Consider the following 14,688-nt stretch of genomic DNA (forward strand, 5'->3'; position numbering starts at 1 on the left):
ACCCCCAAAATTCAGGGGATCATCAGCACGCTGGTTGAAAACCTCTGCCTTAACTTTCAAATGAGCCTTGGCAGCAAATTCTTTTGACCCTGGAAGTCCCTTGAGAATAAAGTTAAAATCCATCTCCTTATGAAGAATCCACATGGACATGCTTCTTCCTTCAGGACAATCCCTCCTCTTTCCCATTTCCACAGGCGCTCCTGAGCCTCAACTTTCTCTGGCATGGCCACCTGCCTCAACTCTGTGCTGGCTCACACAATTGTTCCCTTTTTCACCATGTTAGCTTTGTTCTATCATTTCAGAATCTGAAGATCTGCCTATTCTCAGCCAGACAAATAAATACAGCCCTTGAGTTGGGAATGGCGAACAAGGCCAGCAGCTGCTGTGTCCTCAGGTTTTAAGCCCAGCAGCTCTTTGCTGGCAAAAGGTAATGACAAATACCAAACATGTTAGGCAGGCTTCTCGATGGCCTCCAACAATCCCCACACCTCCAGGTATTCACACCCTTGTGCGAAAGACTGTGACTTCCATCTTGCTCTCAGACGCTATGGTCATCTTGTCTTGCATATTTTTAAAGTGAGCGGCCATGTAGGAGAGGGCCCACATGGCCAAGAACCAGGGATGCCTCTGGCCACTGGTCAGTTGGGAACTGAGACCCTTAGTCCAACAGCCCAAGAGGATCTGAACAAGCACATGAGCTTGGGAGCAGGTCTTTCCCCAGGAGAGCCTTAAGATGACCACAGGCCACTGACACCTTGATTGCCGCCTCTGAGAGAACCACAAGCAGAGAGCCAGCTAGGCCATGCCAGATTCTGGACCATAGGAACTGTGAGAAAATCAATGTGGCTTGCTGTATGCCACCAAGTTCTGGGCAATGTGTTACACAGCAGTAGATAGCTATAGTGAAAACACCAAATAAGGCTTCAGATGAAAGCCTCAAGAGCAGAGGAAGCTTGGAGGTCTGGCTGAGGGCTCAACTAAAGTAGATCACAGACTCTGCACAGGCAGGGCTTGTGTCTATGCTAGCCAGAGCCTGAATCGCAGTTGCTGCTGTATCCTGGTGTCCTGCACAGTGCCTGATTTATAGGGTGAACTTGAAAATATTTGTTGAATGAGTGGATGACAAACTGTGAGACAGACTCTCAGTTTGTGACTAGGGACTGTAGTCACAATTCCCTCTGGCTCACTGACAAATGACAGACAGCAGAGCTTTGTGGCCACACCCTATTTCTTAGTCACAGACAATGTCCTACATGTAAACAGTGCTTGATTAATCCCAAACGTGTTGGCAGGGAGCATCTATAACAATTATAATAACTCAACTCAATGACTTTACGGCACTTTGCATGGTGGGTGATTGAGAACAGCATGTTATTCCTTTGATACCATTCACTTGTCTAAAGAGAGGTGTCCTATCGGTTTCTGAGGTCTACTTGGTAAAACACACTGGGGCCCCTTGCTGCTGTCCTGAGAGCAGATCCTTTGGTTCTAAGGTTATGCTTCTGGGATGCTGACCTGGGAGGTCTGCCAGCCAACTTTTTTTAAAAAAATTTATATTTTTATCGATTTTTAGAGAAGTGGGGAGGAGAGGGAGAGAGAAACATCGATGTGAGAGCACAACATTGATTGGCTGCTTCCTGCACACCCCCTACTGGGGATCAAGCCCACAACCTGGGCATATGCCCTGACTGGGAAGTAAACCCACAACCTTTTGGTGCATGGGATGATGCTTGACCTACTAAGCCACACCAGTTAGGGGAGCCAACTATTTTCAAAAAAGTCTGAACCATATAAAAGAACAAAGCTGGTTTTAGAACCAACCCTGGGATGTCTACTTTTCCATAGGAGGCCAAGAGACCCTAGAAAAACTGGCCGGCTGGAACTCCCTGAAGAGGTGTGGATTTGCAAGAAGAAATTTCTCAACTCAGAATAGCTGAACAGGAATCCTTCAGGAGCACAGAATCCTCCAGCAGTAAAACAGTTCTTTTCACTCGCCCTTCTAAGCCTGACAATACAACCGCAAGGTCAACAGGATAATATGTTGTTAACAAGCCTTAATGAATTAGCATGTGCACTTGACCTTGGTCAATAGTTTCTTAGCAACAGTAAGAAGAAAAAAATCCACGTAGGCTGATGCTGACTTCAGGGCTGAGGGAAAGGGAGAGAGGACAGGGAGGAGGTGATGTCAAGGAAATCAAGGCCCAGAAGAAGCCAGGATGCTCCTCCACCCTCTTTACGTCACCTTTCTCAAAATTAAAAAAAAAGGTGGACACAAAAGTGCACATGATCAGTGAGGCAGGTGTTAACATCAGCCCTCACTTCCCAGGGTTTTGACAACATCTCCTTCTCAGCAAGAGAGTGGCTGGTTTCTGAGTAAGAAGTGTTAGTGCTGTACTGGTTTCCTGCCTCAAAATACTTTCTCCAATTGGCCTTTGGAATTGAAGAGGCCAATAAAAGGTAAATGTTATCTGAAGGGGGTCATGCATGTTGCCATTACCACTAATTAGCAGTTTAGTTTTACTTAATGAGACCAGCTCTGGAAGAAGAAGGCTGACGATATATTACTGCTTAAGGGGGAAGCGGCGAGCTCAGGTCATTCAGAGTACATGACCAGGACTGGCAGGACAGTAAAGGCCCGGGAGGGATCTGAGCTCTGGGGAAAGCAGAAAGCAAACACCAGCCTGGAGAGGGTGAGGAAGAGGTGCTAACAGCCAACTCCCCCTAACTCAGCTTGCCACTGACCAACCCTAAATGTTACGTGAGCTCTGACTTACTGAGGCAACTAATGCACCAAACTTGTGGTTCTTATTTCACATTTCCATAGAGAACGCAATATCTGCAAAACCCTTTTCTCCCATAGTCATCCTGGAAGATAAATCGAATAACTCATTTTACTGATGAGGAAACTGAAACCAAGGAAGAAAGCAGGTGATCAACTCAAGATAACTGCAGCAGGTCAACTGTAGGGCAAATCTTAACGAATAATAGCATATAATCAACTCTGTGTGACTTACTCGAATACAGAGGAGGATAAGACACTATCCTCCAAAGCCTGACAGTGAATTCTAGAGACAACAGGCTAATGCATGTAAGACAAGTAGATAATATAGTAAAGAATCAAGTGTCCAACTGTAGTCCACAGTTTAAGTTGGTGGTTACCAATTCTGACTGGGCCTCAGAAACACTGAGGCCAAGATCCAGCCTCCAAAAATGCTGTGTTGAATGGGAAAATGTGATCTGGGGGTGAGAGCCACTGTGGTAAGAAGTGTGGTATGGAGGCAAGTGTGGATGAGCAGAAGTAGATTTTGAGTCTGTAAGTACAAGGTTAGTGAGTAAGCTATGGGTATGTGATCTTTACATGCCAAAGGAGCCATATGGTCTCAGTCCAGTGGGATCTGCCTAGTCATACTGGGAATTTACACCAGGAAATTACTTCCTGGGTGGGGATCTCCTTAACTTTGCCTAAGACAAAGGGCATTAGACATCCAGGATGATTTGCCCTCTAAAGCTCGGTGAAATGTGTCAAAGACAGTGACTGGCAGGCCAAGGCGACTAGGTCACAGGACCCAGCTATTTTTAGCCATTCCAGGTGGGCCCCAAACCTGCTTTGATGCATTCTGAGCCTGATTCAATCCGTTTCTGGTGTCCCGCTGGCAGGGACTGGCCAACTCAAGAGGCCTACCAGGCAGGCCCAGCAGGCAGTAAGAGCCTGCTTCTCCACTGGGGACAAGCAGGAGAGAGAAACTGCAGTGGGACTCTTCAGGAGGGTGAGGTGGCCTTTGGTGAAATAAAACAACGCCCTCTCTGTGGCTGCTCAGGAAACTGGTCAGTGAAACCTGTGTTCCAGAGAAACTGGACGGAGAAACGACATTTCTTTGTAGTAAGAACATGCTGCCAGCTGTACTTGCAGTGGGAGCATTCCTCCTAATTTTGAAGATAATCACGTTTATGGGTTAAATCACATTTCAGATTTCCCCAGGACTACACAGGCCCGGAATTTAATTGGGCTACATATGGAATTCAATTATCTCTGACATATCCGTTCCTCTCCCTGCCCCTTCCCTTCCTCCCCTTCCTTCCAGTGCACTTAGCAGAGGAAATGTCCTGAGTGCACAGTTGGGGGAGCTGACATAATTCTTCTAAGAACTCCTGGGAAGTTTCTTGAGCCCCAACTTATTAAGAGAGCATGTCAGACACCCGAACTGCCGCCCTGTGAGCTGCATTTCTATCTGGAAAGTGATAGCAAAATTCTCTCCGGCGAAATCGTCCATTCTCTTCCCTGCTGCTTGCCCTGTCAATTCTTGGCACAGTTTCACATAGACACTGACTAGTGAGACAATCCATTACGAAGTTGAGAAAGATTCCTCTTGGGAGTGGAGTCAGGTGAAGCGAAAAAGATTGGAGCCTGGGGGTTTAAAAAAACCAATCTTTCCCATCACGTACTTTCATGCCATGGAGCACAGAGTAATTTGCGCCCTGGCCTTCTGCTGTGCAGATCATTGGACAGACTTGCTCTGCTGATTCTAACATGGCCAGATGTCAGTGGGGAGGCTCCTGCCCAGCTCTGGAAACAGGGCCTGCCTGGAGCTGAACTCACAGGTGAAATTCTAAAGGTGAGTTAAAGGAATCAGAGCCAATACTTCATATCCAGGAGGAGAGAGCAGAAGCACACATCCTCCAACTTCCTCTTGTTTTCTCATGATTGAAATGAATTATTTGCTCTCCAAGAGAGATTTCAAGGTCAAGCTTTCTCCTTTTGAAGTGGTAACAGGAAGATCATTACATCCTTAAGAAGTTACCTCCCCTGGTCACATCAGGTCCTCATAGTTCACAGAAAAATGGCTCATTTTGTTTTTGTTACAACTAAATTCTCTTCTGTCGAGCATTCCTTTCCATTGACAGAGATATGGCAATTCATTGCTGATCCTAAATTGTAGGATGGGCCATTAAATGTACCCCGGTAAAGGAAGCATCTCGAAACATTTCATTTTAAAAGCGAAAACCCTGAACCTAAATACGTATATAAACTTGAGGAGCGGTGAACAAACTTGAGGAGCGGTGAATGCACCCACATGTGACCTCGGCAGTTGTCAGTATTCTTCCTGCTCCCTTCCCACCTGTGTTCAGTGGTTTCCAAACTCCAGCCCATTTTCAAGCCCACAGCTCTCAAATGCATGAGGCTTTGCATTGTCAAAGTGCAAACCCACTTTCCAATTAGGGTTCTTCACCTTAAGTAGAACAGCCACAGCCCTCGACCTACTTTTTACTTCTTTACTCTGATGTGTGTAATGTAAGCCATGAAATTAAAATGGAAAACTCAGAACGTTTACCTTACCATATAACAGTTACTAAAACAGTCATTTTCTAAAAAGGGCACATATAATATACAGAAGTGTTTGCCTTTTTCTATTTTTTCAAGAAAACAGACAGTAACAATGAAAGGATCCCTCTGCTGAGTGAGTGATCTCTGAATAATGATCCCAACTCTTTGATATTTTTAATTTAAGGCAAAGAAATCCTATATAATAAAAGCCAAATACGCTGTCTGGTGGACAGTTCAGCCATTCAACCAATCAAAGTGTAATATGCTAATGATATGCTAAGGTCGCACAACCACTCGCTATGACATGCACTGACCATCAGGGGGCAGATGATCCCACCAGTAAGTTAGCTTGCTGCTGGGGTCCAGCCGATCGGGACTGAGTGAGATGGGCGGGACACACCCTGGAGCCCTCCCCAGCCCCCATCATGCACTGGTGGGTCCCTCGGCCTGGCCTGCACCCTCTCACAATCCGGGAACCCTCAGGGAACGTCAGAGAGCTGGTTTTGGCCCGATCCTGCAGGCCAGGCCGAGGGACCCCACTGGTGCACGAATCAGTGCACCAGGCCTCTAGTACATGAATATAGTTTTAAAAGTCAAACAATACTGTCTAGTTTATGGCAAACATGGAGGTCCTTTTCCCTATTTCTTTCCACCCTTAGTCTTTTAGCATTTCTTCCAGTATTTACTATGTATGATACTCATAAACATTGTGCTTACACTGACTCACCTCGATTTTTCCATTTTAGACTTGCCTTCTACTATAAAAGACTAGGATTTACTGCTTTTCTAATGCATCTTTCCTTACCCTCTCAATATTACAATTTTTGGTTAGTCAATATTCAGTGTTTGTACTCTGAAGACTATGCATATGCTCTTCCCTGTGGAGACACATGCATTCTTTTATTGCATTTCTTGCCTGTATAACAATTGTTTTCAGTGAGAAAACGAACTGAATTGTTTTTCCATTCATTTAGTTTTCTGTTTATTAATCAATAATTCATGCCAAACTCTCCTAAAACAATCTAAGGTTCCCCTCAGTATAATCATATTAGGAAATCTTTCATTTCCATTCTTTCTGGAAACCTCCTATGTGGAGCCCTCCGAGCTCTGGGCCACACTGGATTGGCTGCTGCCTTGGCCTGCCTTTCGGCTGTCATGTGGGATCTCTGACCTCATCACCCCAGGGAGTCCCTTTGTCTCTTTCCCATGTTGGATCCCATTTCTCAGATCTTGCATCTTCTGCCTTGATTTATGCTCCCATTTGGAGGGAGCAATTGCCTAGTAGCTTCCTGAGAAAGGGTGTAGGGGAGGGATATTTTCTGGGACCCTGAATACCTAAAAACATCTGTATTCCACCTTCACACTGAACTGGAAATTACTGTGTGTAGGTCTCCAGTTTTTGAGAAGTCCAACACCATTGTGATTCCTGATCATTTGTAAACCTGCTTTTACTTTTCTGAAAACCTGCAGGATCTTCTTTTCCCACAGTTTTCTGAAAGGTCTGTGGGTCTTTTTATTTCATTGTTCTAGGTACCCAGTGGAACCTTTTAATCGGGGAAATCTCATGTCATTTGGTTCTAGGAAATAATCTTTCATACTGTCTCCATTTTATTTATCTACTGCAGTGGTTCTCATCCTTCCTAATGACCCTTTACAGTTCCTCATGTTGTGGTGACCCCAATTTCATTGTTACAAATTGAACATAATTAAAGCATAGTGATTAATCACAAAAACAATATGTAATTATATATGTGTTTTCCGATGGTCTTGGGTGACCCTTGTGAAAGGGTCGTTCGACCCCCAAAGGGGTCGCGACCCACAGGTTGAGAACCCCTGTACTAGAGGCTTGGTGCACGAAAATCATGCACTGGGGGAGGGTGGGGTGTCTCTTAGCTCAGCCTGTGCCCTCTCTCAATTCGGGACCCCTCAGGGGATGTCAGACTGCCAGTTTAGGCCCAATCCCCAGGGAGGAGCCAGAATTGGGGCTGGGCACTGTACTGCTTGTACTCAGCCTGGCCCACTGTGCCTGTTGCCGCTGCTTGGTAGTGCTGCCAAAGCAGCCACAGAGTCAGGAGAGGCTCCTGCTGTGGTAGCTGCACTCGCCAGCCATGAGCCCAGCTCCTGGCTGAACTGTGCTCCCCCTGTGGGAGCACACTGACCACCAGGGGGCAGCTCCTGCATTGAGCATCTGCTCCCTGGTGGTCAGTGTGCATCAGAGTGACTGGTTGACCAGTCATTCTGTCAACTGTTGCTTAGGCTTTTATATATATATAGATAGATGTTCCTACTACTTTCATTCCTTTTGCCCTAATTGTTCTACTTTCTTGAAGATTTCCTCTATTTTGTCTTCTAACCTTCGTACTGAAGGATTTCTTAAATGTTAATTTTAAATTTCTGCTGTCATATATTTTAATTAAAACATTTTTTTTATTTTAAAAAAAGGCATTCTAATTTAGTGGCTCCCTTATCTTCTCTTTCCTTTCGGAGGATATTGATAAGTGTTTTATAGTTTTCTTCTGCTCTGAGCACTGCCTTTATTTCTCCAAGTTCCTTTCTTCATTTGCTTTTCTGTATTTTTGTCTTTCATGTTAGAGATGTTCTTTGAATGCCTAGTGATCCTTGGATGTCTATGTCTATTTCACTGTGTGTCAAAAAAAAGCTCGTGCATGGCAGGAACCTTTCCTGTGGGGTGATCTGGTAGGGACCCAGGTGCTATGTTTGGGAACCCCCAAACATGAGTGTCTGTAGGTATCTTCTCCTGGGTCTGTTTCCTCAGAGGGAAATATTCTAGTCTCCTGCTGGGGTGTGGGGCCGGGTGGGTTCTAAGCTTGACAGCTAAGAACTCTGAGGCAGTCTGAGTCTCGCAGGCATGTGTTCTGTCAGGCTCTTCATCCCATTTTCAGCTTCGACTAGTGCCCCCACTTCCAGTGCTTCTCTGACTCACCCTCTCCTCATAGTACCTCCCGTCTTCTGTGGGCGGGGGGAGGAGAGGTAACCTGCCCACACGAGCTGGACAATGGATCTAACCTCTACTAATGACAGACTTTCAAACACTGCTGTTTTCCCAGCCATACTCCTGCCATCTGTCTGGTGTCTCGAATTCCCAAGCCTTTCTTAGGGTCCATAGCACAAATCCTTACGGCCACTCAGCAGAGGAAACAGAAACCTATCAGTTATTTGTCAGGATGGATCAGGCTCTGCTATGGTAACAAACCACCAAACCCCCCACGTTGATTCCTCTCTCACACTGCACGTCCACAGGGTCAGCAGGGAGGCCGGCTCATCAGGGTCACTCGGGACCCAGGCTGATGGAGGCTCTGAGTCTTGTGACCTGAGGCTTCAGGGGAGAACTCTGCTCACTGCTCCTATTTCAAGGGCCAGGCCTAACGCTAGGGAACGAGGAAGGACAATACAGTCCTCCCTGTGCTCAGCAGAAGAGGACAACTGGAAATATTGGGGAGCACTAGTGTCCCCAAATTTTATTGTTCTCAGCTGCTCCTGTTTCCTCTGTCTCGTGGTGCTTGCGGTTTTACATGTTTTTATTATTTTACTATCATTTTAGTGCAGCTTTAAGAGGGAGCAGAGTTGAACACCATTTCAAGCTGCAGAACACACCAAAGTAGCCAACACCATCCAATTAATACTGTGTACTGCTACCCTCCATCTCTCTGATCCCACCAGGACTCTGTTCTCCACTTTGTTGCCTAAAAAGAGGTTGCTAGGCGGTGGAACTTTTCAGAACTGGGCATTCATTAGCGATATTTTTTCAAGAAGGGGGCTGGGAGGCAGTTTTCAAACACGTATCTGGAAAAGAGACAGTCTTTACTAGAAGCAAAGGATTAATAAGTATTTTTTAAATTTTCAGAAAACAATTATTTTCCCTCCATGCTGAGCATCTCCTATGTGTTCAATAAGTTCTCGCTAATGAGCAATCCTATCTTTGCATCTGTACAGGTCATCAGCAAGCAAATGCCAGCTTGTGCCAAGTGAAGAGGAAAATGCTCAAGTTCCGAGGGAATTAAAAGTCATGTTAGAAGCAGACTGAGCTATCAGCAGTTATCTCTGGCAAGTGGTAACACAGGCGTTTTTCATGTGCTTCACTATAGTTTCTGGTCATGCCAATTTGAGAATGCACTGCTTTTGGAATAAGAATTGTGGGGCCACTTCCCCAGGTCTGCTGACCATAACCACAGCAGGGCAGCCCTTTTTTAAAAAAACCGTACCTGTGCTAATAAAAGTTACTAGTTAAGTCTCAAACCCGCCGCTATTATATGGGGAAACTGTCCAGAGAATACTTTTCTTTAAATTTAAATAAATGATTCTTAATCGTTTATATGCTTAAGAATCGCAGGGAGAATTTACAAAACAATATAACACAAAGTCAGAAAACAAACAAACAAAAAAAAACCCCAAATCCCAGCTCACTGGGCTCCACTTAGGACTGGTTTGGAAGGGAAAGGCAGTAATTTGTATTTTTAACAAGTACCTCCTGGACAGACTTCAGACCACACTGCTTTTAATAGTGCTTCCCATTTTCTACCTGGAATGAGTATGCAGTAAATATTTTTTGATGCTGAGGTGTCAATCAACAGAATGTGTGTATTTATATACTCCCCCCCCCAATAATACCATCAAAGAAATAGCAAATGAAGGTCTTTCCCATAAAAACACATGACAGATGAAGCACAATACACAAATTTAAATGGCTTACAACTGGCTGGTGGGATATTTTAAGGCACAGGTTTTGGGGTTTGCTTGGTATTAACTATTCATAAGCCTTACTTACCTATTTCTTAGCATCAAGCCTAATTTCTGACAGTGTGGGTTTCTAAAGCATCGACTGATATTCTATAATTAATTCTACCTTTGGAATGAAGGAGAGGATTAAGTGGTTATCTATAATAATAAAAGTATGATATGCTAAAGGACAACCTTCCAGATGACCTTCTGGACGAAGCTACTATGTTGGGGGCCGAGGCAGAAGCAGTCACAGTGGTGGGCAGGGGCCTAGCCCTTGCACGATTTTCGTGCATCAAGCCTCTAGTCTTAGTATAAATGAACAGACGGAAGATGCCCCCCACCCCGGCCCTGCCCTAGTGCAGGCTGCGCTGGGGATCATCATGAGGCTGCAGGGACAACATGGTTTTGCTGGTCATTTTCAGGAGCTGGTACATGTGGGAAAGCTGAAGGAGGAGGCCAGCATCTGGACTTAACGCTCCTGCAGCTCTTCCCAAGTTTCTAAAAGAATGTAGAACCCAGCTTCTTGCCAGCTCCCCACTTTTGAAAACCTGCTCCATTTCCACTTCATTTGCAAAATGCTTGCTGCAGTCCCTCCCTCCTAGCCAAGAGGAACCTGGAAATGCTGGAGGTCAAGGGGAAGTCTACAGGTGAGCACACCTGTTTTGAACCTTTTGGATGTAAAGTCTGGAAAACAGAAGAGATACAGGACATCATGGAACTAACTGACCCAATGCTGCCCCCTTGCTGTGGGGGAGCATGAAAATATTTTCCTACAGGTTTCCAGCCTTCCCTTAAAGGTGCAGGAGATTTAATCAGCCAACAGCAAATGTTGACTGTTACTAAAAGAGGTGGCGAGCCATACCTCTCTGACCTGCACAGCTCTTTCCGTATAAGTAAAATGAACAGCTTCTAATAATGGTTTCTCACTCCAAAAGGTATACTAAGAAATAGCCTAGTGCACTCATAAAATAAAGAATTAAATGAAATTGAATTTAACCTCCTGACCCTTCTTTTACTCCAAGCTCCCATTTTAAATGAAATTGCTTAAAACATTTTCAGGAGAATGGAAAGTGAGAGCCGGAGCAGAAAGAGGATCTTTATAGCTAGGTAGTGGGGCAAAGGTTCGTCTTCTTGGTCTATTTTGAATAGACTGTGACACCCAAGCTTGCCATGTTATCAAATTTCTTAGGTATTTCAAAAATGAAAAGTAAAATGTCAACATGGACAACAATAGCTTTTGGTAGCTCTTCACAAAGAAGCACAATTCAGTTTAAAACCAAAAACATGTCTTTTGTGACGTGAGAAGGACACCCTGGTACCTTAAATTAAGCACTTGCTGAAAGCCACAGTGAGGAACAGGTGGGTGAAAAACTACAGAAACTCTGGCAGGATAAGGGCTCCACAATCTTTCCTCGGAGGAGGCCACACTAACTGTCCCCAACCTGTCAGAGGTTGTTTTACATCAGTGGTTCCCAAATTGTGGTTCTGGGACCAGCAGATCAGCATCACCTGGGAACTTGTTAGTGACATTGTCGAACTTCACCTGAGCCCCGTGAACGGCAAAAGTTAAGAGTCCCCCACCAAAGTGTTTCCGAAACAGCTTACTACAAAGAACCCCCATATGACTTAGATAAGACTCCCTGTTCACTGGTACCTATGACAAAGCCAGACACAGACTTCCAAATTCCCATTTTTTACCTGACAGAGGATCAGCTGAACTTTGGATTAATCAGAACAAAATGCTTGTAAACCAGTGATGGCGAACCTATGACACGAGTGTCAGAGGTGACACGTGAATTCATTTTTTTGGTTGATTTTCTCTGTTAAATGGCATTTAAATATATAAAATAAATATCAAAAATATAAGTATTTGTTTTACTATGGTTGCAAATATCAAAAAATTTCTATATGTGACACGGCACCAGAGTTAAGTTAGGGTTTTTCAAAATGCTGACACACCGAGCTCAAAAGGTTCGCCATCACTGTTGTAAACCAATCTTTGGTTAAGCTCCTCTCCTTTCTCCAGGTCTTTGAACGCTGGCTAGTCAACAACCCCTCCTCAACAACCTCTCAGGACAATAGGCTGGTCTCAGGTTAAAACATTTTCTCATCTGCCATGCTTTCTGCACACTTCCTCATACCCATCCTTTCCTGCCTTGTTTACTCTTCCCTATAAAAGAAACTCCTTTCTGCCAAACCCTAGGGGACTCCTGCAGATCTCAGTCAGAGATTACCCTATTGCTAGTCCTCCCTCCCACGTCCCCGATTACAATAGCACCTTTCTCCCCTTTGCAATACTCCTTTCCAATAAAGGCTTTCCTCATTCAAGCAGGACTACAAATTCTCAAGCCCCACCCCAAACCTTCTAAATGGGAAAGAAGGGCGGGAGGGCGTGGGTGGGAAGGGGGGGGGCCCTAGAAATTCATTTCTGAACAAGTGTTCTAGGAGCAGCCTGAGAACCACTGCTCTATGGTCTGATAAGCTCATTTAACACTTTAACTCCCAACCACCTGTGTTTCACTCGCGCTTACGTGCAAGCTATTTTTGAGGCTTAGGGTGGACACATGGTTAGCATTCCCACAGACCATCTATCTCCTGGTCACTTCCCAATGACAAACAAGGCCACACTGCACTCGTCTCCTCTCCTGGCCGCGCGTACTTACGTCTCCATCTCCGGGCCTCTGGTCATCGCAATCTCTGGTGGGGCTGATGTCCTGGCGCATGACCCAGATGGGCTCTTTGGGCTCGTCGGGGGTGTAAGGCGAACGGATGGTCCTGGTTTTCACCTCCTCGATGGCCTCCTTAATATCCTTGATGGCCAGCGAGATGGCATCCCTCTTCTCCTTGCTGTACCGCTGCACCGCCTCGCCCACCACGGTGCCCGCCGCCCGCTGCTGCCCAGCAGGGGCCGGCGGCCCGGGGCTATCGGGGTGGCCTCCGCCGGGGGTGGGGGCGCGCTCCAGGTCCTGCTCGGCCTCCGGCATGTCCTCGGCCGCCTTGTCGAGGCTCTGCGAGCTCATGCTCTGCTTGACCTCGGCCACGATCTGGTCGATGTCCTCCTCCTGCTCGTAGCTGTCCATCCGCGGGTAGGGAGCGAACTCGGCCTCCTTTTCGGGGCTGTCGGACTCGCCGTCCGAGCGCTCGTCGTAGTGGTGCAGCCGCGCGCCCAGGGCCTCCTGGCGGTACGCGGCCTCCTCGTCGCGCTCCTGCTCGTACAGCCGCAGCCCGTCGCGCGCGTCCAGCTCGGGCGCGTCCCCGATCTCCTCGTACACGTGCTCCTGGAGGCCGCCGTAGTCGGCGTAGGGCTCGGCGTAGGGCTCGTCCTCGCCGCGGTGGAACAGCCGGTGCGTGTACACGTAGCCCGAGTAGGCCGCGGTCATGGCCTCCTCCTGCTCCAGCGAGTGGAAGTGCAGGTGGTTGGGCAGCGCGAGGCGGTGCGTGGCCTCGGCGTGCTCGGCCTCCGCCTGCTCCGTGTACTCCTCGGCCTCGGGCCGGTACTGCACGGCGTACGCGCTCTCGTCCTCGGGGTCCTGCGTGCGCTCCGGGTCGTCGCCGTCGCGCGCCGCTGCGATCACGTCGCCCTCGGCCGTGTCCGTGTGGTTGTGGAAGCCGCTCTCCGTGCTGGCCGAGCGCGCCAGGCACTCCCCGCGCTCCTCTTCCTCCGGCGGCGCGGGCTGGGCGCGGGGGTCCTCGACGGCGAGCGCGCGCGGGGGCCGGCCCGCATGGTGCTGCTGCTGCTGCTGCTCCTCCTCCACCTCGGGGCGCTCCAGGTCGGCCTCCACCGACTCGTTCACCTCCCCGCCTGCCGCCTCGTCGGTCACCTCCACCTCCGCGGCCCCCTCCAAGGGGTTCATGGTGGGCGTCGGGGACGGCTGCGAGAGAGGCTGGGCCGGCTCACTGCGCGCTCATTTTGCTTCGCCCGCCTGGAGAGACAAGAGGGGAAGGAGGGGGCGTTAATGGTTCAGGCTGTAGTCCTGAACGGAGCACCAAGATGGCCAGAAAAGCAGCTGCTATCGATCCCTTCTGAATCTGGGCCAATTTAAAAAATGATTGCAAATGTACGCTCAGTGTGACAGCACCTAGTTCATTTTCTTGGTTTCCCGTAATTTCTAATTACACATGTACTTGTTTCATTGCTGACTGGCTTTCTCCCTCCCCCACCCCTGCGACAGAGGGCCTCCTGCGCCTTTGTTCTCCACGGTGCTTACTATTCAGGTTCCATTTCTGATGCAGGTGAATAAGGAGTGCTACTAAATGGAATGGGCTGATTGACACATTTTCTCTGCTAGGGCAGTGGTTCTCAACCTTGGCTGCACATTAGAATCACCTGGGAATCTTTTTAAAATCCTGATTTCTGGGCCTCATCCTCCGGAAATTCTGTTTCTTTGTTATGGGGTGGGGCCACAACATTAGTAACAAAGAAACAGAATTTCCGGAGGTGGAGGCCCAGAAATCAGGATTTTAAAAAGATTCCCAGGTGATTCTAATGTGCCGCCAAGGTTGAGAACCTGCTCCCTCGGGAAAAGCTTTCATCCCCCCCCCTCATAAAGGACCCTCTTCTTCCCCCCCCTAGAAGCATTCAAAAAAACTACGCGTGGAAAAGGCGGCGACTCCTTTTTTCTCTG

General features: G+C 47.4%; 1 protein-coding gene across 3 annotated transcripts in view; it reads right to left on the reverse strand.

Annotated features, from left to right (window-relative positions):
- APBA1 (amyloid beta precursor protein binding family A member 1) overlaps positions 1 to 14,688 on the reverse strand; it is a 179,302-nt gene that overhangs the window by 51,092 nt on the left and 113,522 nt on the right. For all 3 annotated transcript variants that reach the window (XM_023752334.1, XM_023752335.1, XM_014454087.2), the window contains exon 2: positions 12,727 to 13,986. In XM_023752334.1, coding sequence (XP_023608102.1) covers positions 12,727 to 13,917 — 1,191 coding nt within the window. In that variant the 5' untranslated portion in view covers positions 13,918 to 13,986. The remainder of the gene's footprint in view (positions 1 to 12,726; positions 13,987 to 14,688) is intronic.

The sequence above is a fragment of the Myotis lucifugus genome, unplaced genomic scaffold (genome assembly GCF_000147115.1).
Source record: "Myotis lucifugus unplaced genomic scaffold, Myoluc2.0 scaffold_31, whole genome shotgun sequence".
NCBI lineage: Eukaryota > Metazoa > Chordata > Mammalia > Chiroptera > Vespertilionidae > Myotis > Myotis lucifugus.